The sequence below is a fragment of the Siphateles boraxobius genome, unplaced genomic scaffold, assembly GCF_051911475.1.
Source record: "Siphateles boraxobius isolate OS27281-9 unplaced genomic scaffold, OSU_SipBor_1 11, whole genome shotgun sequence".
NCBI lineage: Eukaryota > Metazoa > Chordata > Actinopteri > Cypriniformes > Leuciscidae > Siphateles > Siphateles boraxobius.
In genome coordinates, this window is record NW_027508711.1 from 11,375,585 (window position 1) to 11,401,794 (window position 26,210).

Genomic DNA, 26,210 nt, shown 5'->3' on the forward strand with positions numbered 1-26,210 from the left:
ATTTTTTTTAAATCTATTGAAAGAAGTCTATTATGCTCACCAAAGGCTGCATTTATTTAATTAAAAATACATAAAAATCATTATTTAATATAATAAAAACAGTAATACTGTGAATTATTAGGCCTTTTACAAATTAAAATGAATTTCCACATCATTACCCCAGTCTTCAGTGTCACACGATCTTTCCGAAATCATTCTAATATGCTGATTTTCTACTCAAGAATATAACTATCAATGTTGGAAATTATTGTGCTGCTTAATTTTTTTGTGGTAATTATGATAAGTTTAGTTCCCTTTCGTTGTCACTCCGAGTTACGTCGGATGACGACGAATGGGGTTTCGCTTAGAAAGCCTATCAACTTCGAGTATTACAAAACGAGCCAATGGCAAAGAAATGCCATGGGTCTGCGGAATTTGCATGGCGTAACTCCGCCCCACCTCGTGGGTATAAAAGGAGGAAGCCGGCAGCAAGCAGATATGTTTTTCGCTTCGGAGCCAAGTGTATTCTTCTCTCCACAAGCCATCTCTGAATTGTCAGCTTTACAAACGAGTACCTCGAGTGTTGGTGTGACGGCGATCTACGGCGAGAGCGTGCTTCCTGCTGATCTGTTGCAGTGGTCTGCCAGTCGGTGCGTTTCTCCCCGGGTGCTTCAACACTTGAGTTTTCTCTCACTAAAAGAGCTTACACGTGGCACGTCTTTTTAAAGATGTCTCGCCCGTGTACTTCTGGTTGTGGCAGATTGGTATCGGACTCTGATGGGCACGAGCGTTGCATAGTATGTTTGGGCATTGATCATGCTAGAGCAGCGCTCGTGGATGACTCATGTTCTCTCTGTGGGAACATGACCATCGCGTCATTACGGTCGAGACTCCGTGAACTCGCAAGAGTGAGAGTCCCCTCATCCATACCATACTACTCAGCCATAACAAGGCGCCGACTATGTGTCCGCGACCCCAGCCCCTCTCTTCAATGACGGTGCCCGCTAGTGAACTGCTGATTCCCGCGGGTCTACCCTCTGGTGGCCCGCGTGTTTCAGTTGAAGCTACAGAGGAAGATGCCATGTCTGTTGCAGCATCACTAGGCGGGTTTGACTCTTCTGGAAGTGAGGGCTCGTCACAGCTGCCACCTTCCGGTGTGCATACGGCTGTGCTCGAGTCTGATCCGGAGATGACGGCCATGCTTTCCCGGGCAGCCGCGAGCATCGGACTTGAGTGGAGGCCTCCACCCTGTCCTGAGCGCTCGCGGCTGGACGATTGGTTTTTGGGTAAGGCCGCCGACCCTCGTCCTCGGCAAACCCCAATACCTTTCTTCCCGGATGTGCATGATGAGATCTCGAAGTCCTGGAAGACCCCCCTGTCTTCTCGGGACCGCTCGCTGGTCTCATCCGCCTTTCCTCCCCTCGATGAGGCAGCTGCCCGTGGGTACACTGGGCTTCCCCCGGTTGAACGCTCTGTTGCCATGCAACTATGTCCTCAGAGTGCTTCTTCTCGGGGCGAGCCTAAGCACCCATCCAAAGCCTGTAGATTTTCGTCGACCCTGGTGGCGAAGTCTTACAGAGCGGCGGGACAGGCGGCTGCTTCACTGCATGCTATGGCCACTCTGCAGGTCTACCAGGCCCAGATGCTCAGAGACATGCACGAGGGTAGGACAAACCCAGGGCTCTTTGATGAGCTGCGCGCCGCGACCGACCTTGCTCTCCGGGCGACGAAGGTTACCGCGCGCTCCCTGGGTTTGGTGATGTCCACAGCTGTGGTCCAGGAGCGACATCTGTGGCTGAACCTGGCTGACATGCGGGACGCTGAGCGGACCCGTCTGCTTAACGCCCCCTTGTCCCAGGCCGGCCTCTTCGGCGGTGCAGTTGAAGACTTTGCCCAACAGTTTTCAACTGCCCAGAAACAGACCGAGGCCATCAGACACATTCTGCCCCGCCGGCCCGCTGCTGCCTCCACCTTGCCGGCCGGGCAGACGCCTCGACCTGTTTCCCGCCGAGGGCGCCCTCCTGCGGCTCCTGCCCCTCCCGCCCGGACCAAGCAGCAGCCTCCACCCAGGGCCGGTCGCGGAGGAAGCCGTAAGAAGGCGCCACAGCCCTCTCCTGCCCCGCCCCCCGCTAAACGCCGGGCCAAGCGGCGCTCCTGAGACGGGCTGCTCAGGGATAATGGTTGTTTCTCAGGAGGTGGTAGCAGGACCACTCCTTCCCCTGGTGGAGGGACGGGGGAGAATCTTTTGTTCTCCACTCCCCGCTGCTCACCCACGGGTGGGCAGCACCCTAATGTGGTTAAAGTCAATAACAATCCCCTCATCCCTGAGCTCACAGAGTTCTCGGGCGACACAGAGCGCCGCCCACAAGCCGTGCTCTCCTCGCCCCCCTCTGTCCCAGAGGCGGTTGACACGGCGTGCCGTCTACGGACCGCTTCGCCCCTGTCCCCCTCTGTCGCCAGACCCCTGGCAGAGCAGGCCCCCGCGGGACGACCAGCCTGGTCCTCCCCTGGCCCCCTCTGCCAGGACGGGTGCTAACTGTGCCCCCTCTCCGGGCCGCTATGCCGTCCACATCTGGGCCAGTTACTCCGCTTCGCTGCCCCTCCGGGGGGACGCCTGTGGCTCGCATGATCCCGTTGGTTCAGTTCCTGGGAGCCTGGCTAGAGCTTCCCCGTCTGTCCCACTGGATCGCGCGTACCGCCAGGCTCGGCTATGCGATTCAGTTCGCACGGTCTCCTCCCCGCTTCAGGGGAGTCCGCTCCACTTTGGTCGGTGGCAATGCCCCTATCATGAAAGCAGAGATTGCCACCCTGCTGGCGAAGGGTGCAATCGAGACTGTCCCTCCAGCCGAGATGAGGTCCGGCTTCTACAGCCCCTACTTCATTGTCCCCAAGAAAACCGGTGGGTTACGGCCAATCCTGGACTTGCGCGTGCTGAACCGCTCCCTTCACAGGATGCCGTTCAAGATGCTCACCGCCAAACGCGTTTTCGAATGCATACGGCCCCAGGATTGGTTTGCAGCGATCGACCTGAAGGACGCCTACTTTCATGTCTCCATTCTTCCTCGACACAGACCATTCCTCCGGTTTGCTTTCGAGGGGCAAGCATACCAGTACGCGGTTCTCCCTTTCGGGCTAGCCCTGTCTCCTCGCATCTTCACGAAGGTCGTCGAGGCGGCCCTTGTTCCCCTTCGAGAACAAGGGGTTCGCATCCTGAGTTATATCGACGACTGGCTGATCCTAGCTCACTCTCGAGATCAGGTTTGCGAACACAGGGACCTAGTGCTGGGGCGCCATGTGCAATGGACATGCTGCTGCGGGCTCCTGGACAGGACCCCAGCGGCTGTGGCATGTCAATTGCCTCGAGTTGTTGGCAGTACGCCTTGCCCTGCACCGCTTCCGGGCGTTGCTCAGGGGTCAACACGTACTAGTCTTTTCAGACAATACCGCCACTGTAGCGTACATCAACCATCAAGGTGGTCTACGCTCCCGCCGTATGTCACAACTCGCCCGCCACCTCCTCCTATGGAGTCAGAAGCATCTGAGGTCGCTTCGAGCCATCTTCATTCCCGGAGCGCTGAACTGTGCAGCCGACGAGCTCTCACGGCTTCAGCCCCTCCCTGGAGAATGGCGACTCCATCCCCAGTCGGTTCAGCTGATTTGGGACCAGTTCGGGGACGCGCAGATAGATCTGTTTGCCTCTCACGACTCGACCCATTGCGCCCAGTTCTATTCCCTGACCGAGGGCACGCTCGGCACGGATGCTCTGGTGCACAGCTGGCCGCAGGGCCGCAAGTATGCGTTTCCCCCAGTGAGCCTTCTTGCGCACACTTTGCGCAAGGTCAGGGAGGACGAGGAGCAGGTCATTCTGGTTGCCCCTTACTGGCCCAACCGGACCTGGTTCCCCGAACTAGTACTCCTCGCGACAGCACCTCCCTGGCCGATCCCTCTGAGGAAGAACCTTCTTTCTCAGGGACGGGGCACCCTATGGCACCCTCGTCCCGATCTTTGGAACCTCCATGTGTGGCTCCTGGATGGGACGAGGCAGGTTTGAGTACCCTACCACCAGCGGTGGTGGCTACCATCACTTCCGCTAGAGCGTCGTCCACGAGACACGTCTATGCGTTGAAGTGGAACCTCTTTGTCAACTGGTGCTCTTCTCACCGAGAAGACCCCCGGAGATGCTCGATCAGTGTTGTGCTTTCCTTCCTTCAACAGGGGTTGGAGCGAAGGCTGTCTCCCTCCACAGTGAAGGTCTATGTTGCCGCCATTGCCGCACATCATGACCTCATCGAAGGTAAGTCGGTGGGGAAGCACGACCTGGTCATCAGGTTCCTGAGAGGAGCGAGGAGACTAAATCCTCCTCGTCCTCCTCTCGTTCCCTCTTGGGACCTCTCAGTGGTTCTAACTGCCCTGAAGAGTGCTCCCTTTGAGCCCCTGCAATCAGTCGAGCTTAAGTTCCTGTCTATGAAGACAGCGCTCCTGGTTGCACTGGCCTCCATCAAGAGGGTTGGGGACCTGCACGCATTCTCCGTTGACGAAGCGTGCCTGGAATTTGGGCCGGCTTCCTCTCACGTGATCCTGAGACCCAGGCCTGGATACGTGCCCAAGGTTCCTACCACTCCCTTTCGGGACCAGGTGGTGAACCTGCAAGCGCTGCCCTCGGAGGAGGCAGACCCAGCCTTGGCACTGCTCTGTCCAGTACGCGCTCTCCGCGCCTATGTAGACAGAACGCAGTGTTTCAGGACCTCAGACCAGCTCTTTGTCTGTTATGGTGGGAAGCTGAAGGGAAAGGCTCTCTCCAAGCAAAGGTTGTCTCACTGGATAGTGGACACCATTGCTTTGGCTTACCAGCAGCAAGGTCGACCGTGCCCCCTTGGTGTGACTGCCCACTCCACCCGGAGTGTGGCGTCCTCTTGGGCTCTAGCGCATGGCGCCTCGCTAACAGACATCTGCAGAGCTGCAGGCTGGGCGACACCTAACACATTCGCCAGATTCTATAATCTCCGAGTGGAGCCTGTGTCCTCTCGTGTACTCGCTTCAACCAGCTAGTACCGGACCCGCTCAGGTGTCTTCGCTTGCTCGCCATTCCACTCCACGGACTGGATACGTGCGATATTTTCCAAAGGGGAGCTTTTCCGAAAGCCCTGAGCTCCTCCAGCACTCCTGACGTCGGCGCCAGTGTCTATTGCCTGCGCGTCGGCTAGGTGCCTCCTGTGTGCATGGTCCCTCCTCTGAGCGACCCCCACATGTGTATTTCCACTGTAAGCCTCTCTGAGCGTGTGTCTTTCCCTTGGCAAGCCACCTTGCCACCCCTGGGGTTGAAATATTCCACCTGCGGCTGGACACCCCAGTGTTTTCCATGTGCTTCCTTCGGGTCATATGTGTATTCTCTAAGTCCCCCCCCTCCGGGCTGGCATTAATTGCATACTTCCCCTAAGCATGGGATATGCTTCCCAGTGTACCTTGGTATTCCTGTGATAAATGGAGTCCTTTGTCCAGGCTGACAGGGATCTCGATTTACGCAGGGCACTGGAAGACAGCTGAGAAGGTGGCGTGATTAGACTGGTAACCCCATTCGTCGTCATCCGACGTAACTCGGAGTGACAGCGAAAGGGAACGTCTACGGTTACGTATGTAACCCTCGTTCCCTGAGTAGGGAACGGAGACGTTACGTCTGCCTGCCACTTTCCGCTGTACCGCGGGGATCGCCTGAGCTCAGTCTTGGCTCCTCAGCGAAGAAACATATCTGCTTGCTGCCGGCTTCCTCCTTTTATAACCACGAGGTGGGGCGGAGTTACGCCATGCAAATTCCGCAGACCCATGGCATTTCTTTGCCATTGGCTCGTTTTGTAATACTCGAAGTTGATAGGCTTTCTAAGCGAAACCCCATTCGTCGTTATCCGACGTAACGTACTACTCAGGGAACGTCCTGGTTGCGTATGCAACCCACCGTTCCCTGAAGGAGGGAACGGAGGACGTAGTCGACGCGACTGAAATGGGATCACGCTAGGGAGCCTATCATCTTCGATTACTATTGAACGAGCCAATGGAATTTGGCGTGCGTGATTTGCATCACACACTCCGCCCCCGCGGCGCGGGTATAAATACGGAAGTGGATGCACGCACTAGTTGCTTTTCGCTGAGGAGCCGAGAGTAACCCGGGGTCAGCGGTGGTCCAGCGGTAGTGGCAAGGGGACTACGTCCTCCGTTCCCTCCTTCAGGGAACGGTGGGTTGCATACGCAACCAGGACGTTCCCTTTCAGTCGATAACGTCGGACGTAGTCGACGCGACTGAAATGGGATCAACCATTGAACACGCCACTAACGCTGCCACCTTCCAGTGCCTAAACCAAAGCCTCCTGATGCCCCCGCAAACTTAAGGCGGGGAAGGACAGGGCTTAGGCCAGGGAAGTCACTGCTGTTCCTACAGGACCACTGGGAAAGCGTTCCCCGTACGTTGGAAGGAAGGGACGCTGCGGAAGCCACATCCAACCCAGAGGGAGGTAATGTGGAGAATACACATATGAACTGGGCGGAAACCGGGCAGTCTAACATATGGAATGTCACTGGGGTGGCTCCAGCCTAAGACGGGGGGAGACACACCGGACAGTGACGGCAGAGAGACTCTGCCGAGGGAAGACACGGGCTCACCGCAGGGAGCCGTATCGTGGAAGAATACACATATGGGGTCACCGAAGGGACCGCAACATATGGACCCAGCCTAACACAGGTTCCACACTGCTTACGAGTGGTAGGCCTAACACCAGACGTTCCGCACGTCCGACGTCGGAGGGGTGTGGAGGAACTCAACAGGGTTCAATTTTAAGGGAACTCAACTGGAGTAAAAAGGCGCACGTATCCAGTCCATAGGAGGGGAATGGCGCAGCAAGCCGACACTTGAACCGGGCTCACGGTGAAACTGGCTTCATGAGAAGGGAGCCCACGGGAAGCAGCGGTTCAACCAGGTGTCGTCCAGCCCCCAACTCTAGAATCTGTTTAGCAAAGTATATCGTCAACGCCCAGGCGGAGCCCTTTACACTCATCATAGAGGAGCTCAACACCTAAGTGGACATGTTGCATCTCGGATCTTAGCCGAAATGAAGGCAAGCACTAAGTGCAACTTTGCATGGAAACAGCCTTCCCTCTCTGCTGAATTCCAACAGATATTTGAAGAGCTGGTCTGAGGTCTATGACTTGCATTCTGTACACGTCCAAGCAAACGGACAGAGAAGCCAGGGCTGGATCTGCCTCCTCCAGGGCAGCGCTTGCAGGCTCACCACCTGCTCCTATTACGGGAGAGGTAGGAACCTTGGGCACAATCCGAGCCGGGGTCTCAGCTGTGAGAGTTAGCCGGCCCAGACTCCAGGCACAATACGTTGACCGAAAGCGAGCAAGTCCCTACCCTCTAGTAGAGACCACGCGAGCAGGAGAACTGATATAACAGAATTTTTAACTCACTACCTGCAGTGGCTCAGGGGCGGTCTCTGCAGTGCAGTCGCACCAGGGACAAGGCCCAAGAGGATAAAGAGGGACACAAGGATTTACAAGACCTTGCTCCTCAGGAACCTGACGACCAGAACGTGCTTCTGCATACTTCTGCAACACGATGAGCGTCGTTTAAACACCGAGGCAACATCATCTTGAGGGTGATTTAGGAAAACAGCCTACTGCAACCCATTTTGCAGGAAAGAGAGCACTGAAGTGATCGAAAGCTTTCAGGATCTCCTCAGGAGAGAAGACGCACTCAACGACTAGGTTCCACTTCTAAAGGCGTAAGCACGCTACCCAATTCTAGGGGGTGCTCGCAGAAGTGATGGTAACTATCACATGTCTTGTGATAGCCACCTGAACCTCCGCGTTCAGATGTAAGACCGCCCGGAATCTCCGGGGGAAGAACGCGTGTGCCATCGTGCCCCGTCCCCGAAAGAGTTTCCAGGGGAAGTCAGGAAGGCTGTTGAAGGGAACCAGGTCTAGTTGGGCCAATAAGGGGCAACTATGAAGACCTGTTCCTCTCCTGACATGGCACGTAGGTGCAAGTGACGGGCGCAAAAGACAGGAGCATTGCTCAACACAACATGTGAAGATCACTGGGCTTCAGGAGCATTTTCTGCTCAGCACTTGGGTGTGACAAGTTCACTGAGCTTCAGGAGCATTCCTGCTCAACACCTGAGTGTGATAAACTCACCGAGCTTCAGGAGCATTTCTGCTCAACACTTGAGCACGAAGAACCTCACTGAGCGACAGGAGCATTTCTGCTCAGCACTTGAGTGTGACAAGTTCACTGAACTTCAGGAGCATTCCCTGACTGAGCTTCAGGAGCATTTCTGCTCAACACTTGAGTGCGAAGAATTTCACTGAACGACAGGAGCATTTCTGCTCAGCACTTGAGTGTGACAAGTTCACTGAGCTTCAGGAGCATTACTGCTCAACACCTGAGTGTGATAAACTCACTGAGCTTCAGGAGCATTACTGCTCAACACTTGAGTGCGAGGAACTTCACTGAGCACCAGGAGCATTTCTGCTCAGCACTGCGTGTGATGAATTCACTGCGCTACCTGTGATGGACTCACTGAGCTACAGGAGCATTGCTGCTCAACACCTGAGTGCGATGAACTTCACTGAGTTTCAGGAGCAACTCTGCTCAACATGAAGTGTGATGATCTCACTGACCTGAGCAGCGCAAGGCGACCCTGAGTCGCCGTCACTTCTTAGAAGGCTCACTGGGGTTAAACGTATTCTGCGGGCCCCTGGGACAGCTGGGACCCCGTGTTTGTCCAAGGGTAGTCCGCTCGGTTTACTCAAACACTGGCGGAAAAATAAAACCGGGGGGGCAATTGAGCGGCCCCGGAATGGTCAAGACCCAGCGGACCCAGGGGATGGAGTCTCCACTTGCCCTGGCTATAACTGTCGTGAGGCTCGATGGCGGCACGATTGAGTAAGCGGGAGGGGTGGAACAAGGCGCCCTCAGAAGCGTCTGACTCCAAGGAGGAGGTGACGGGAGAGTTTGTGACACCCGCAATGTCTAACAACTCGAGGCACGAATGCCCGTGTAGTCGGGGGTCGCCCAGGCCCCCGTTAAAACACGCCCTTTGTACATGGCCCCTCTGCTGAGGAGGGTTTGGCAGCAGACCGGGATGAACTATAGTCACACAGGGTGAGCTGCTCTGCCACGGTCACCTCGGGACTCGATCGTAAAGCTAGCGCTGAAGCGGTCACATACGGAGGAAGCCAACTTAGGCTGTCGCTATCGTATACCCCAGTAGCCTCTGAACTTTTCAGTGGGACCCTTTCTCACTTCAACCCCAGCTGAACACATTCTCCCTGGAGAGACGTGTTGGATCGAGTACCTCTCCAAAACTGAAACAGAGATACTCAGCCCGTGGGCGAGATTACTCTCTTCCAGCTGACCTGAAGACCCAACGGGCTCTGGAGCACTCGAGGGGAAGGACACCACGTGTCCTTCAGGCCAAAGCTGCAGACCAATCTTGGGCCAAGATGGTCACAACCCACCACCTAGTAGCACGAAGAACGAGTTTACAACTGGCCTTCGTACCGGCTGGAGGAGCGGCTATATCAAATCCTTCGCCAGCAGGATAAGATAAGCACGCCCAAGTCAGGAGCACTGCTCAACACTTGGTGTGAAGAATATCACTGAATTTTCAGGAGCACGTCTGCTCAACACCTAATGTGATGTTACTATCACTGACCTGAGCGGGGTCGCCGAGCCTGGGGTGGGGCAGCAAAGTAGAGACAGTGGTGTTAGTGTGCAGTGCAACACTTACCTGTCTCCACCAGCGGCAGGGGACGTGAGAAGGCGGATGACCGGGTCCTCGAACGCCCCAAGCTGCCTGTTGGCGACCAAGGGAAGCTGGGGGATGTAAGGCTATTATACAGGGTCACATCCGCCATACTGGCCCACTTGGGACTCAGGAATAGAAAAATTGCTCTCTTTCTGAATATGTGGGTACCGCTGACCCCGTTTTTATAGGGGCCAGCGGCGGAACAGACACACACATAACAAAAAACTCCAGCCGGCCCTCCAACCAGCCAGAGGGAGTGGATCGGCGACCACTCCACAAGCAACTCCTCCATCCCTGAGAGCCCGTCCAGGTTCAGCGTTTTCTTTTGCGCTGGAACTTACCACCTGGCTTGGCAGCGCCTGGAGCGGGCTGGGCGCCCCTTCCGCGGCCGGCTCCGCGCCGGAACCTGGGTGAAGGCTGCTGCGGTGGTTCGGCGGGAGCTGAGGCGGCTGCAGGCGGACGCCCTCGGCGACGAGCAGGCGGAGGATCTGACCTCGGGGGGCGGGTGAAGGCAGCAGCGTCCCTCCGAGGCAGGATGTGCCGGATGGCCTCCGTCTGCTTCTGAGCTGTAGAGAACTGTTGGGCAAAGTTCTCCACAGCGTCGCCGAATAACCCAACCTGGGAAATGGGAGAGTCCAGGAACCGAACCTTGTCCGCATCTCTCATATCGGCCAGGTTGAGCCAGAGATGGCGCTCCTGGACCACTAGTGTGGACATCGCCGAACCCACCGCGCGAGCTGCAACCTTCGCCGCCCGGAGGGCGAGGTCAGTTGCAGTGCGGAGCTCACCCATGAGCTCAGGGTCCGAACTACCCTCGTGCATGTTCATGAGTGCCTGGGCCTGGTGGACCTGGAGCAACGCCATGGCATGCAAGGAGGAAGCGGCTTGCCCACAAGCTTTGTAAGCCTTGCCCGTAAGAGCGGACGAGAACTTACAGGCTTTAGAGGGGTGACGAGGATCACCTCTCCAGGAAGCGGCCGCCGTTGGGCATAACTGCATCGCAACGGCCCGCTCCACCGGAGGGATAGCCTCGTAACCCTTCACCGCTCCCCCATCAAGGGTAGTGAGAGGGGAGGAGCTACTCAGGCGGTTTCTGGCAGAGAAAGGTGCCATCCATGCCCTCGTAAGCTCCTCATGCACTTCAGGAAAGAAAGGAACCGGGGCGGCGGACTGAGAACCAGTACGGCCCGCCCCGATATACCAATCATCCAACCGAGACGGCTCGGGACACGGTGGAGGGTTCCACACGAGCCCTACCGCCTCGGCGGCCTTTTTCAGCATAGCTGACATCTCTGGATCTGGCTCGGGCAACACTGGTCTCCCGGAGGGAGGCAGTGCAGCCGAGTCATCATCTCCAGAGTTCAGCTCCCCCTCCGATGCTGCGATTGACAACGTATCCCCTGGAGGGGCCCCAAATGACACGGCTGGCCCGTCCATTACAGAGGGACCAGCGGGATCAATGGGGAGCTCCACCGGTTGCGGTGTGAAAGAGGAGTGAGGGACCCACGGGGCGTGGCCGGGCGGATTACCCCTCACTGTGATCCTCAGATCACCCAGCTTGGACGGCACCCCAGTCCTCCTCTGGGAAGGTAACCCAGAGGAAGAACAGGGGCGGGGCCCAGAGGTGGGGACTGCGCCAACGCTTTTAACGAAGGCGAGTCTAGATCTCAACACCGAGATGGACATGTTCCCGCAGTGAGAACATGTCTCATCCACGAAAGCTGCCTCAGCATGCTGTAAGCCCAAACATGCGACACAACTTTCGTGACCGTCAGAAGGGGATAGTGCCAGACCGCACCCAGAAACGCACGGATGGAATGGCATCTTGAAAAAGACGCACTCACACCCGTGTTGCTCTTTTAGGAAATGGGACCGTCACCAGTGCCGGAGCACACAGGGAATGACCGCGGCAAACACTGAATAGTCTTTCAACTAACAGTGAAGCACTCACTTCTCGCCCTCTAACCAACCGTCAACACACAAACAAACAGTAGAAATTTGATGCTGTTAAAACAGCAGTTGAGAGCTGAGAAGCTCGCGATCACCGCTGCACCACGCTGTAGAACACCAACACTGGAGAGGTCTTCCCGCAAGAACACCGACACACTCGCTCGTTGAACACAACAGCACTCTTCAGAGACATCAAAGACGAACGGCTCCGAAGCGAAAGGCAACTAGTGCGTGCATCCACTTCCGTATTTATACCCGCGCCGCGGGGGCGGAGTGTGTGATGCAAATCACGCACGCCAAATTCCATTGGCTCGTTCAATAGTAATCGAAGATGATAGGCTCCCTAGCGTGATCCCATTTCATTCGCGTCGACTACGTCCGACGTTATCGACTGAAAGGGAACGAGGGTTACATACGTAACCGTAGACGTTTTTTTTTTTCAAGATTCTTAGAACTTTCAAAAGAACATCTATTTGAAATAGAAATATTTTTTTAAAACTATGTCTTCGCTGTCAATTTTGATCAATTTAACGTCTCCTTGCTGAATAAAAGTTTCAGTTTCATTAAAAAAATACTGACCCCTAAACTTTTAAATGATAAATAAACCAATTCCTTTTACAGTTGTGGGTCTTACACAAATGGCGTAAACTTTGGTAAATTCAGCCACTATTTTTATCTCAGAAATACTCAGCAAATACAGGTTGCTTGACCATAATAATAATCATTCTATGAGAATGATGTTCATTCTGCTTCGAAGAATAAGCAGCCCAGCAGATTAGCCTACAAATGTATCTGACATATTCTGACATGACAGACAGTCTGACTTGGCTTGACACAGTCTCACTGGAGTCATATCCTACAACCTGACAAGCAACAATTGTAAATGACAGGGAAAAAAATGCAACTGAACTCTGGGTTAGTTTAGTTCATACCAAACTTTACTCTTCATTTTCACAACTGTCCTCCACAACAGATCCACAAGCAGTATAATGAACCCTTGACTGTGGGGGTTCAGCAAATGTGCTTGTTATTTTAATGATTCACAGGTAGAGGCCAATTGCAAGGCAAATGTCTCACCATTAAAGCAAATGTTTTGCGTAAACTCATGCGAAACATCTTTTAGTGTTTAAATTTTATTGGACAAATGAATTGCTTGACAATTTGAGTACTTTTGCAAAGCATCCAATGTAAATATGGCTCATTAGCCTCACTGTTTGCCAAGGTAAACTGGTGTTTTAGCTAATGTTGTTGCACTCCACAGGTAATATCAGCTCTGATTAAAATTGACTTGTTGGGAAATAAAATGTGCTTTTAGTAAATTAGAACTCAGTCGGGTAACTGAAATTGGAATCGTGCAACATGGATTTACTCAGTTTGATTCCAGTACTAGATGTCACTGAATTTAAAATTAGTCCAAACTATTTCTTCTCATTCTCTAGGTTAATGACTGAAAAATGTAGCTGATGACCAAGTGAATATGGTAGGAAATCCTGAAGTACATCTCTTAAAACTTAAAATGATAAGCAAACAATAGTCATATTTGGCTATATATGTTTAGTGACAATCCTTCCCAAATAGTGTGGCTAGTGTTTAGAGCGTATACATACAGGAATGAAGTTATAATCTTACAGCAAAGGTACAGATATAGAAAAGGTAATGCTAATATCTGTCCTATCCTATACGTACATGACAACGCAATGAATTTATTATTTTACAAAATAAAGTTTCCTAATCTTTCGTTTATTTTATTTTAATTAATTTATTTTGGAACCAAATTATCGGATTATTCATAAAACATAAGGCATCACTGCAAAAATAGCTTCTCATTATGTAACACTTGAGTTCAAAACAAAAGTCTTAAAACAGTAGGTTATTAAATTATAAATTTGATGGATGAGCCACATTTAAAGTTGCTGTATAAAGCCAATACACGCACATCTGTGTGCACACATCAGTTGAATTTTATATTAATGCGCCTAATTGGGAATGTTGCTCAGCTACCATTAAGAATCTTTAGTTACAGTGTGTAGTTGCATGGCTGCGACAGTTCAAAACAAAACCTACAGCAGGATCTTTTCATTTCCCTTTCCAGGCTTCCACATTCTGCTTGTTTCTCTACAACAAACCTTAGTGGAATTTTAAAAAGCTTCCATAGGCTAATCTCAAGCTGGTTCAAATACTCAGAGGCCTATGATCACGTCTGGGGCGGGGGGAAAGCTGTTTTTGAGTCGGACAGTAAAGGGCTAACTGTAACCAAATGTCCCATAACCTTCCCAGCTGTTTCCTTCACTTTCCAGCCAAAGTCCTGCCCCCTCTTTTCCTCCTTATCTGCCATTCCCACTCCAGCCTGGTATCCTCACAGAGAATCACAACAATCACCTTTCTAACAGTGTCCTTTCGTCAGAGGAGCATGAGTGTAAAACAGCACCGTGAACCATGTCGGTATCTCTGCAATCTTTCCACAGCGAACCCCGTTGTTACTTATTTATAGTAGCATGTTTCCCAGAGGGCCAAAGTAATTGAAACCAAATGTGTGGAGGCAGTGAGATGGGGAAATAGAGCAGCGGTAGCATTTGGACAGGAGAAAAAGAGAAAGAGAGAAGCGGGAAAAGTGTTTTTTGCCTACAATCGGTACACAAACTTTTTGGCTTCCAATTAATACAGACTTCTATTTGGAGAGTCCAACACACTGCCAGAATACTCCAATACAATGGGACTGAAAGGAAGAGAGACAGAGAAAGAGACAAAAATAACACAGCAACCCCAACTGCTCCAGCGCAGACAGAAAACTTCCCAAAAAATGAAGTAGCAGTTCACATTAAGCGCAACCCTGTCTTTCTGCTGCCAGGAAGTCACATGCGTTTCCTCGCACAAAGCACAAAGTCAAAAACAATGAGTTTAAAACTTACCATCCTGACCATGGCTCTCAATCTGAAGTCCAAGCTAGTGCACACAGGGTGTGACAGGCGGATAAAAGTAGACTGAGACACCACTTAAAGATGGCATGAGGCCTTTTTTCTCTGGCTCTCGCTCTCTTTCTTTTTCCGACTTCAGGCAGTTTACAATCCCCCCTTCCGACACTGTCAGCTTTTCCAATAGCGGACGCGCAAGCCAAAATCTCTGCCTCAGAGTCTACAGGAATTTCCAGGACTCTTAATCTGGTATCTGCAGCAGAACCACGGAGAACAGCGATTGAGTCTCTGCTACCGTCTGAGTAACTGCCCCCTGGTTTGTGGCCAGATATAGCACTAGGAGACACATGGGGGAAGTTAGGGGGTTGATGTCTGGGGTTTTTATTTTAGGACAGCCCCTCACCCTCCAGTTGTGTGTGTGAGTTTCAGCATGCAGCCATGGGAATTGGGAATGCATTTCATTTTCTACTTGATGTTCCTGCCAGGCTGACTATGAGGGATAAAATTGCCACAAAGCCCTTCCTACACAGCATTTTCTGCAGGCATGAAGTCATCAGACTGATTAATAATAGTAATCATTGTTTAGGTCGCTTTCTTTAACTGGCCAGTTCAGCATTAGTAGGACGTACCATGGGGAGCGTGAAACCAAGACCACATGCGCGATCAATATGCATAATCCCCAGGGCGATTAATCAGCATGTTCATTGCTATCGCCAGTGGTGTGCTGGACTATAGTGTGTGTTAGGGTACAAAGCATTAACATGAATGTATTCATACTGTGTTTTACCTTACTGCGGTGACAAAGAATTATGTTTGGGATGTTTGGGCTAGAATTTATTCAGGCAGTTGTTGTTTGCTTCACACTCTTTGTCAAGATTTCGAAAACAACCAATTAGAGTCAGAATTCTGAATCAGGGTTTAGAGGCATCATATCCATGTAACCTTGCTGAATAATGTTGTGGTTGTGTCGAATAAATTCCCCACCAAACCTTCTGCATGCAGTTGTTTTGGTGGAGGTGACTCCTAGATTTTACTTGTAAATACTCACCAGCACTAGATATCGCTTAACCACAAAATAGACGCAATCAACAGAAAAACAAAAACAATGTCCTGATTATGAGTATGAGTTTTGTCACTCACCTATTAATAAGTAAATAAATCTTCAGCTAATATGATATATTTGCCACTAAATATTATGGACACCTGCTGAATGACTGCCAACAATAGTACCGGCAGTCTGAATTATATTATCTACTCCCAAAAAACAACTATAGCCTTCAAAACCAGGAAGGCAAGAGGTCCTCTGAGGGGCAGAGCAATACAACAAAAGTAAATAGAGCTGGAGCAAAGCAAGTGGGGAAACAGATGTGTTTTCTCTGTATCAGTAAGTGGAACCAATGTCTAGGTTTACACTATTTGGTCAAACAATTATATTGTGTTTACAAAAACTGCAACAGGTATTTGAATTGTGATATGATAAAAACTAAGGATTTTATATCGCTCCTGCTTTTATATCAAGACTAAAAGAACCAAAATTGGTACCAAATAATTTGCTCTTATCATCCGATCATAGTTGTATCTCCCTATTATCTCTCTATCGTAGTGCTGCATTTTATACTATCGACCACAACATTCTTTTGAATAAACTTGAAAATGTTGGCATTAGTGGAATTGCATGGCCATGGTTCAAATTATACTTATCTGAACATTATCAATTTGTAGCATTAAATGAAGAGGTGTCATATCGACCACAAGTTCAGTATGGAGTACCGCAAGGCTTAGTACTATGACCGTTGCTTTTCACCCTGTACATGCTACGCTTGGGAGATATCATTAGGAAGGATGGCATTAGTTTTCACTGTTGCGTTGATGATACTCATCTTATTTCTTAGCGCCCTGATGAAACATCCTATTCACAAAATTAACGGAATGCATAGTTGATATAAAATTGATGACTAGTAATTTCCTATCGCTTTATTCTGAGAAGAAAAAAAATCCACGTGTAATAACCAAGAATACCGTCTAACACTTGATGGCTGTTCTGTCAAGTCTTTGTCATCAGTTAGGACCCTGGGTGTGCTCTTTGATAGCAATCTTTCATTTGAAAGCCACATTTCTACCATATGTAAACCCAAATTTTAAAACCAAACAAAATCTTGAAAATAAATCTAAATTATAACATCTGCTCTCAATGACAAATGTAGAAAGGTTAGCTCATGCGTTCATGACCTCAAGGCTATTGTAATGCTCTACTGGGTGGTTTCCCTGCATGCTTAATAAAAAAAATATATATATAAAAAAAAACTCCAGCTGGTCCAAAACGCAGCAACTAGAGTTCTTACTAGAATCAGGAAGAATGACCATATTAGCCCAGTTCTGTCAACACTGCTTTGGCTCCCTATTAAACACTGCATACATTTAAAAATATTGCTAATTATTTACAAAGCACTGAATGGTTTAGCTTGAGCAAGCTCTTAATGCATTATAGTCATTCACATTTATTGCAATCTCAAAATTCTGGCCATTGGATAATATCAAAATCAACTGCAGTCGGTAGAATCTGTTTCTTATTTTTTTTTTTTTTACCCGAACTCTGGTCTAGTGTTCTTAGCCTTGTTTGGGAATCAGACACACTCTGTCAGTTTAAATATAGACTAAAAACACATCTCTTTAACCTGGCATACTCATAACACATTACCAATTTCTATTATTCAAATCAATAAAATGATTGTTAGGCTGCATAAATTACTGTATGCCAACCGGAACCTGGAACACTTCCAATAACAGCCAATGTTACATCATAAGAAGAATGGCATCTACACTAATATTAGTCTGTTGGTCTCATCCTTATCCTGAGGTTAACCTAGTCTGCCCGATCCAGTCCATATCCAGATCAGATGGTGGAACTGCCCCTAGACACGACCAAACCCCAGGCCTGAGTGTCAGCAGAGACAGTGTCTACTAGACAATCCCCTATGAAACCCTTGTTGACATGACAACCATCGGCACAGATCCTCAGAAAAGACCACAAGAACCAGACAGGTCCCACACACCAGCTTCGACCACCTATGACCAGCTTCGGCTCCATTCCGATGTGATGAATCAGAACTTCCAACAGGAGGAGAACCTGCTCCCCTACCCAGCCTGGTTTCTCCCAGTTTTTTTTTTTCTCCATTCTGTCTCCTGCTGGATTTTGGGTTACTAGCCACTGTCACCTCTGGCTTCCTTAGTTGGACTGCACTGACTTAGCTGTAGTGACGCTGTTGTATGAGAACTGAACTGAGCTGGTCGATTACATATTTTTTTATATATGAAATGAATATTTTTTTATATATGAAATCTTTATATATGAAATTAACTAATTGAATAATTGATCTTCACAATCTTCATGACGAAACTAAATCAACACTGAACTGACTTCAGTAGAACAACAGCCGGAAAGCATCATTTTCCTTTTGTCACTGTAAAGCTGTATTGAAACAATCTGTACTGTATAAAGCTCTATATAAATAAAGTTGACTTGACTTGACCTGACTTGACAAAATCATAAAATCACACTGAAACAACAGCTCTCATTTTCAATGGAACATGTAAGAACTACAAACTAGCAAGCAATAACCTTTACCCTTTATGTTTACCCTTTACCCTTTTCACATCTCAGTTATTCTCTAAAACAGAACAACTTCTACAGGATCACTGCAGCAATTTAGTACAATTGTTACGTAAAGAGTCAGGAAGTGTTCATATCAAGAACAAGTAAATGTATTACCAAATATTACATTATCTAAATCACATAAGCTTGTGTCACAATGGTTTACTTCACTGCCAGACCATGGGTGTGACAGTGTGGTGAGCTGACATGAAACACACAAGAACGTCAATATGCGGTAAGAGCAGGGACGACTGGGGGCCAGCAAGTGTACTGAACATGACACTTAAGGGGACCAAGGGAGGACAAAAAAAAAATCAGTGTTTACCAGTGAGGGAGCTCACTTATTAAGCATAATTAAATCAGCCTCTTTCCATTACCGCAGTGGTACCGCAGGGGGCACATATTAGTCCTATTTGTGCTGTTGTGTGCATGTAGCAGCACAAAAGGCTCATTGGAAAAACGTGCCTATATCTACATTTTTTAAAAGTCCAAAAACATACATATTCACTTCAGTTTCCAGCTGAAATCAAAACTAGTGGCAGTAAAACAGCAACAACTTTTATTCCTTTTCAAACGAATCATGATTACAGGTGCAGAGAATTGATTAATAAATACTTTTTTTTCATGCTGTTCCTTCTAGAATACTATGGTATGACCTCAAAACACTTTGCATGATTTGTAAACTTGAACATTTTGATTTTTACAGCACATTACCAGCTCCATGTGTCTTTTCTGACATAGTAAACCTGATCGTTAGCTCACCTGGTACAGCAGTGCACTTATGATGCACAGCGCTCAGGCAAGAGTCCCACAAAACACGAGTTACAACACCTGATAAAAGAGCCTAAAAACTTGTAGAAGTGAGTAAAAATTTCATGGTTGCTTCAGCAAATGCATTTTCCCCCCACACTTTTTTTTTAACACTATAATTTGATTCCGGCTTGGGTTACGTATAAGGGTTATGCATATTATTTCCTAACGCAATAAAGCATTAACCATTTAAGCGCCACTCACCAGACATTTCATTTCCAAACTGTTGCAAAACATACCACAACCGAAGTAATAAAACATCATAACATTCACACTCATCTGTTTCTGAATAAAACTTTAAGCACCACTCACTGAACATCTCATGTCGCGAAATGTGCAAAAAGCAACATAATATAATTTTGCAGAAATGTCACCACAGGCATGTATTTCCAATGAGCCTGGTTGATGCAGCCACAAACACTTTATGAAAAATGTCTTCTGATCCTCAGTCGAGCGCCACCTAGAAGAATTGTGACACTGTTTAACATTTGAATTACCATGGATAACTTCTGCAAAGTTGAGCAACCATGCATGCAGGTACTCTGAGTAAAACAGTTATCAGATCTGATGTCTGTGTTTCAATAAGGCGCAAAACTGCCTCACATAGAACGGGCATTAAGAAGACAGATTTCATATCAGCACAGCTGAGGACACAAACTCGGCCGTTCTATCAAAACAACCCAACAGGGTTGAAATGCTATTAGCCTCTGTTAATCAAAACGCCTGCCACTGCATCAAGCATTCCTCCCACAGTTTGGGCAAAACATATTGCTGTCATTATGCAAAGCCGCTTTTCTGGGTCGAAGTGCTGATTGTTCCTCAGAAGCTGTGAATGATCAACATGACGAGTCTGGCATTGCAAGACAAGGCAGCGTCTGCGGGCAAGTCGTCTTGGGCGAGAGGATAAAGGAGAGGGCTTGAAAAATCCACCCATCTGACGCGAGTGAAGCTGCTGTTAAATGTTCCTTGGCACTGTAACTATTGTTCAACTGTTCAGTGGGTCAAAACCTTTTTTTATTGACTTGATCGTTATAAGGATGAGGGATCACCCCCCAGATTTTGGACTTGGACTCATGCGTGCACGGATGGCTGAACAGATATTTGAACACTATACCCAACTTTCCTGCATGCATCTTTTCAGAGCTTTTTATTGTCATTTTGTTTTATTCAAAGTAAGCTAAAGCCAAAGATAAACCCTAATTTACAAAACCAAGTCAACAAATAACAAAAGGACTCGAATTGACGAACAATTTGTTCTGAGTCTGTTCATTAATGATTCATAGAATTTAATGTCCCTAAAATAACATACCAATGCTACAAATGAGAGATGACCTTTTAGGACGTGGCGGGGTGACTGATTTGGAACGATAAACGCACAGGAAACTCAACTGTTTAGCGTAGAGTTTAGCATTAGTATGTTGCTTTTTGGATTCCGTGACAGCCTTCTGTAGAAAGGATACATTTACTTTTGCCTAATTTTGCTAAAATTAGGTCTTAGAAGGCAGTATAATCATGCTGCCTAACATTTGGGACAGCTTTTGTGCCAAAAGCATGCCTAAGATGCCTTCAAAAATTTACTAGGTTTTGGAACAGAGTTGTAACATACCATCTGCCTCAACCATATGTACTCACACTTACTCACACGTATATATATATATATATATATATATATATATATATATATATATATATATATATCCGGGCCTACATATTTTGACACACTATTATCCCAACATCTGACTTCTGTGTGGACATCACATGGAGCCTGGGGAGCACGATATAGTTGAAAAGGGCCAATCGATCGCTAAGCAAATAGCATCTCTGGCATCAAATCTGCTTGGCTGTGGTCTGACAAACCTGGCCATGTCAAAAGAACCGACTGCCACATCTATAAGCATTCAATAGGTAATTGAGGGCTGGCTAGGGAGGGAATGGAAATGTTAACAAAGACCCTGGAGAAGCAGACTGTGTGTAAACAGGAGTCCCGTTGGTGGATAAAGACAGGAAAGATATTATGCTGCCTAAATGCCATAGGGCTTTCCCTGGGGCATGTGGTCCTTAGCCCATTTACACTTCAGCTCACTGCACTCAGTCGCATGTGTTTTGTAGCTAAGAAAAGTAAGCGCGTAGCTGAGCAAAAATGGCTTACGACTGTGCAAGGCCGTGTATAATCAAGGGAACACATACATAATGCCCAATATTCATACAAATGGAGGACTGAATTCACTAATCAGTTGTGCTTTGTTGCACATGGTATTTCAGCACAAAAACCTGCATTTTATTCATTAAACCACACACAATATAGTTTTATTTATTTTAGGGTTTAGTTAATTTAGTAAAACCAACATGACCAAGTCCAGCTCAGAGGTAATAAATGTGAACAGCAGGATTCTGAACAGTTTAATAAAACTAAACCAAATGTAATATCGTCTAAGGTGCAAATACAAAACTATGCAATTGTGTTGACTATAAGTAATGTTGCACCCAGTCTACTAATACTCTAATGAGAGTTAGTGAACATGTAGTTGCAAAGTTCCTTATAGTCAACAGGATGTTCAATGGACCATCAAAATAAAGTGTTACTAAATATTTACATTATTTAAAAAGAGACTATCTAAAATACCTGGAGAAAGCCATCCACTAGTATTCACAAACATCCCATTGACGGTTGCTATTTTGGGCCAGGCTCCACTGGAAGTACACAATTCGAAATCTGCCATCTTGGCTTATTGACTTTTATTGTGCCAGTCACCTGAGCCATAAATGCCACATGACTGATCACTCTGGAGCTGAAGAAAATTATGCCATGATAACACTGATTAGCTGATGGCACCACAAGAACATATTAGCTGTGTCCAAAGTCGCCCTCTACACCTGGCTATTTAAAAGGAGACAGCCATTTGTAGTGGTGTCCAAAACCATAGTGGACATTATTGAGTGCACTCATTCAATACCACAATGCGCCGCAATACCGAGTGTACAACCGATGTATTAGAGAATATCCATAATCCACTGTGAAAGTCGCATGCCGAATTAATTCCCGCGTCTGACATGAAGATTCCATCCGCAGCTGAATTATCCATCCATCCATTTACCAAACCGCTGGTCTTATGTGGCCAGAGCGTAATATCATACAGGTATACAATTATTTTTATTTTGATTATGAAATTGCATATGATAATGTTTATGCATAGTTTCCACAACAGTCTTTGTCAGTTTGCAAAATTTCAAATAGTTCTTAAACAGCAAGCACAAACTATGCAAAAGCGGCAGCCCTTCTAGTGCACTCAGTGCCCGAAAACACTCACTCGTTTACATTCACTCTCTCAAGTGAACTATATTAGTGGACTAATGTAGGAAATAGTGAATGAAGGAGCGATTTCGGACACAGCCAAGCAATCCAAAAAACTCCACTCCTTGCAAGTTTGTTCATTTTTTCACACTTTAATTGCATTTTGAATGAGTTTTGTTTAAATAGAAGGTAAATATATATGTATCTTAAATGGGCTTCTCAGACAATCAGTGCAGAAAATGTGTGCCGTTTCAGTCTGGGTCTAATTACTAGTAACACTTGATTTCATCATCTTTATTCTTCCTTTCTCTCTCTACATTCTTTATAACCTCCCACCACGAGCAGCACTGTAAAATTCCCACATTGCCTCCAAGGGTTGTAATTAGACTCTATTACACACCGGGAGAATCAGAGCTTGATTGGGCCTGAAGACAAACTACAGATCTTCTCTGTTGATGGTCTTTAAAGACTTTGAATCACACAAGCTTGAGTGATACAGGAGAGAGCCTCATTCTCTCTGATGGCTTTAATCACCTTCTGCAAGATTGATTTGTGTTTATTTTGCTGACAAAACATTGATTACCATGACTGCACCGAGCCTCAAAAGGCTGAGCAGATTGTACTTGGCCGCCTGCACGAGTACATTGGCATCTTCTTCAGGAAGGAAACGGGAGTTGGTGGAGTTTGAGGCTGAATGGTGATTGCACGTTATGAGTGGATACAAGCGAGTTGTCTAACTCTTCGCTGCTGGAATCATTTTCTTTTCACATGAAAGTTCTGAATTCACTGAGCTGCACAGCTGTTCCACAGTATAAAATATGTCAATCACCTTCCATTGCTGAAAAATGAAGAAACATTCCACATTGAAAAAAATCCTTTTCTGGATTTTTTTTTTTTTTGCGAGTAAAAATATCTAAACATTTTAAAAACAAGATAAATTCACCTCTTGAGAAACAGGAAGAAAGTTGTATTTTTGCAATGCAGAAAAATTAACCCCATTTAACTTCCATGAAATTTTATTGTGAAACAGAATATTCAAATGGATAGTAAAGCTTATCAAGACAAAAATTAACTTGTATAAAATTAATTAAAAATAAATTGAAAGTAAATAAAGTTAAAATTTTTTGAATAAGCCTACACAAAAACAATGTTATATATATATATATATAGACCTTATGCGCCAGAGAAACGAGGGTGCAGCCATCTTTAGAATATTGTATATTTGCGGTCGCTCTGTATATTTCTATGACATTGCTGTCCAGGAGTAATTAGCTTTTGAAGTGGATTTACTTAAAGCAACAGCAAGTTACTTTACCTCTGCGGTCACCCTACAGGTTAGAATGGGAATTGTCCATTACCGCTGTCGTAAATAATTTAGCCTACCGCAGCCTACTGTCGCAAAAAGGGGCGGGGCTACATAAGGTCTATATACTGTAGTTGTTCATAGGTTATTTGTTGTTCTATGGTTTAAAGAAAGAAAGAAAGAAAGTCAATCTTCAACTTTTTTTTACTTTAGAATAGGCTAATAATTTATTTGGTTGCACTTTATTTTACAATATACTTACAGTGTACTTACCTAAGAAAGTACTGGGTCATATATGGTAACTACATGGGTTAAGGTTAGGTTTAGGGGTAGGTTCAGGGTTAGTCCCTAATCATTACCCACTTATTGTAATAACTATAATAAGTACATGGATTATAATTTATGTACAGTTGGAACAGGATTGTAAAATAAAGTGCTACCATTTATTTGAATGTCATTGTTACACATTACTTGTAAATTCTGCATGACTGCAAGCAAGTAACTCTAAACCTAACCTTAACCTATAGTAGGTATATGCAGTTAATTGATATTACTCAGTACTTATTTTGTGTAATTACACTGTAACAAAATAACATTTAAAAAAGTGGGTTTCAGTATAATTATATATTTAAGTACTGAGTAATATTAAGCAACTACATGTACTTACTATAGGGTTAGGGTAGCATTAGGATTTGGTTGATGGTTAATTGCATGTAATTATGGATAATTTACTGTTATTACTGTGGTAAGTACATGTAACATATGTAACAAGGACACTGTAAAATAAAGTGTTACCAAAAAGTGTAACCAAAAATTAAAAGTGTATCATGCACAAAATAATTGGGAACATACATTAAGAAAGTAAAGGGGGTCATTTTTGATTCAAGGTTGACTTCACATGATGTTCAATGTGGGTCTGCTTTGTTTTTCTTCTCTAGACATGGAATGTATTTGGACAAAATCTGGGGTGACAGAAGTGATATTTTCTTCCTGAGGGCTTAAAAGGTCCTTCATTTCCAGGCCACTTCTTAAAGCCAATGGCAATACTTTCCCGCTGTCTACAATACCACGTGACATAACCAATTACAGAACAGCCATAAACATCACGTAAGGGATGACGGTTAGAACCGCCCCCAAACAGCAAACTAACAACCTGGAACAGACATTTCATAAATGATGATGCATCAATTAAAGAAGCCCTCAGTAACCTTGGACATAAGCACATTAGGAATTCAGCTTTCAAGTGGATTTGTCCTAAAGGGCATTTTTAACAGCTTTTATTTCTGAGCTATAATAACACTCTGCTCTCTTTCTTTTACTCTTCCTCTCTGAAACGTGGTAATGCTGAAGAATTCAGTGTGCTGTGAAAGTTTCCCCCGGATACTTCAACACATCTGAAAGCCCTCTATGTGTGGGGGGTGTTTATATCTAACTCATCACAACAATAAGATTCAATGGCAAGATGTTCAAAAGGCGCTTATAAGTACTATTTGTTGGAATTAATTCATTCTCTCTTCCTGTGCGATTTTGCATAACATTCACAAAAACAATGTAGTACACTGTAAAATCTAATTAGGTAAACTTACTTAAAAAAGCATCCACAGCGGTTGCCTTAAAAAACTAAGTAAAGTGAAATAGTAGTATGTTGTACTGACAAATGCTTAGTTAGTATATTTCACTTACATGAAATATCTAGTTACTAAAAAAGAACTGTAGAGAGTTCTCAATAATTTACATTAGATTTACACTTGATACTTGTTTTGCATGCTGAATGTTGTTTGTGTTTGACTCAAGCATGATCAATTGCAAGACATTATTACAAATATAGAGGGATTATATCAACCCAGTTAAAAGTCTCACAAGGTGTTTATGTAAAATTATATACAAAGTGTTAGCAATAAAATTGTAAAAGATAATTATTCAACATGAAAAATAGACTAGTTAATGATTTAGTTAGAAGTTAGGAACCTTTTATTAAACCAATTTATTACTTCCCTTCCTTTGAAACCAAATAACTGTGATTACTTGTTGCATCGCTAGATCAAAAGTAAGAGAAGATGAAGTTCCAAGTGCAAAACTAAAGGGAACACTAATCACCATAATGGTAAGTTTTATGGAAATCAACATCAATTTATGAATGTGAAATTTTTCAGTTGTATTGACAATTCATCATGCATGATGACTTTAGGAAATGAGTGAATGCAACTAGAGAAAGATAACTGCAAAAATGTAGGGAATAAGTGAAAAGTCAAGAAAGAGTAAGAATTACACCCTACAACAACCCCCCCCCCCCCCCCCCTTTTCTTTTTCTTCGCTTGACAAAATGGCACTCAAATCAATCAAGTAATCTTAACTCGGGTTTTCGGGGTAAACAGGTAATAGTATGTGAACCCTACTGCACGGTTTGATGCTTTGTATGTGTTGGAAATGTTGGATGTCATCAGTGGCTGTACCCAGTATCTTTTCATTAGGGTGAATCTGGGTAAATTGGCCACATTTTGACTTAAAATAA

At 46.3% G+C, this 26,210-nt stretch overlaps 1 protein-coding gene across 5 annotated transcripts in view; it reads right to left on the reverse strand.

The window, feature by feature from the left end:
- sgcd (sarcoglycan, delta (dystrophin-associated glycoprotein)) overlaps positions 1–26,210 on the reverse strand; it is a 284,743-nt gene that overhangs the window by 123,830 nt on the left and 134,703 nt on the right. For 2 of the 5 annotated variants that reach the window (XR_013190494.1, XM_077196702.1), the window contains exon 1: positions 14,639–14,964. The exons of 2 other annotated variants lie outside the window; for them this stretch is intronic. Coding sequence is in view for 2 of the 3 variants with exons in the window: in XM_077196702.1 (XP_077052817.1) it covers positions 14,639–14,650 (12 nt within the window). In the remaining variant the exon portion in view is untranslated. Of the gene's footprint in view, positions 1–14,638; positions 14,965–26,210 lie in introns of those variants that run through there. One more of the 5 variants, XM_077196712.1, reaches the window with a different exon arrangement.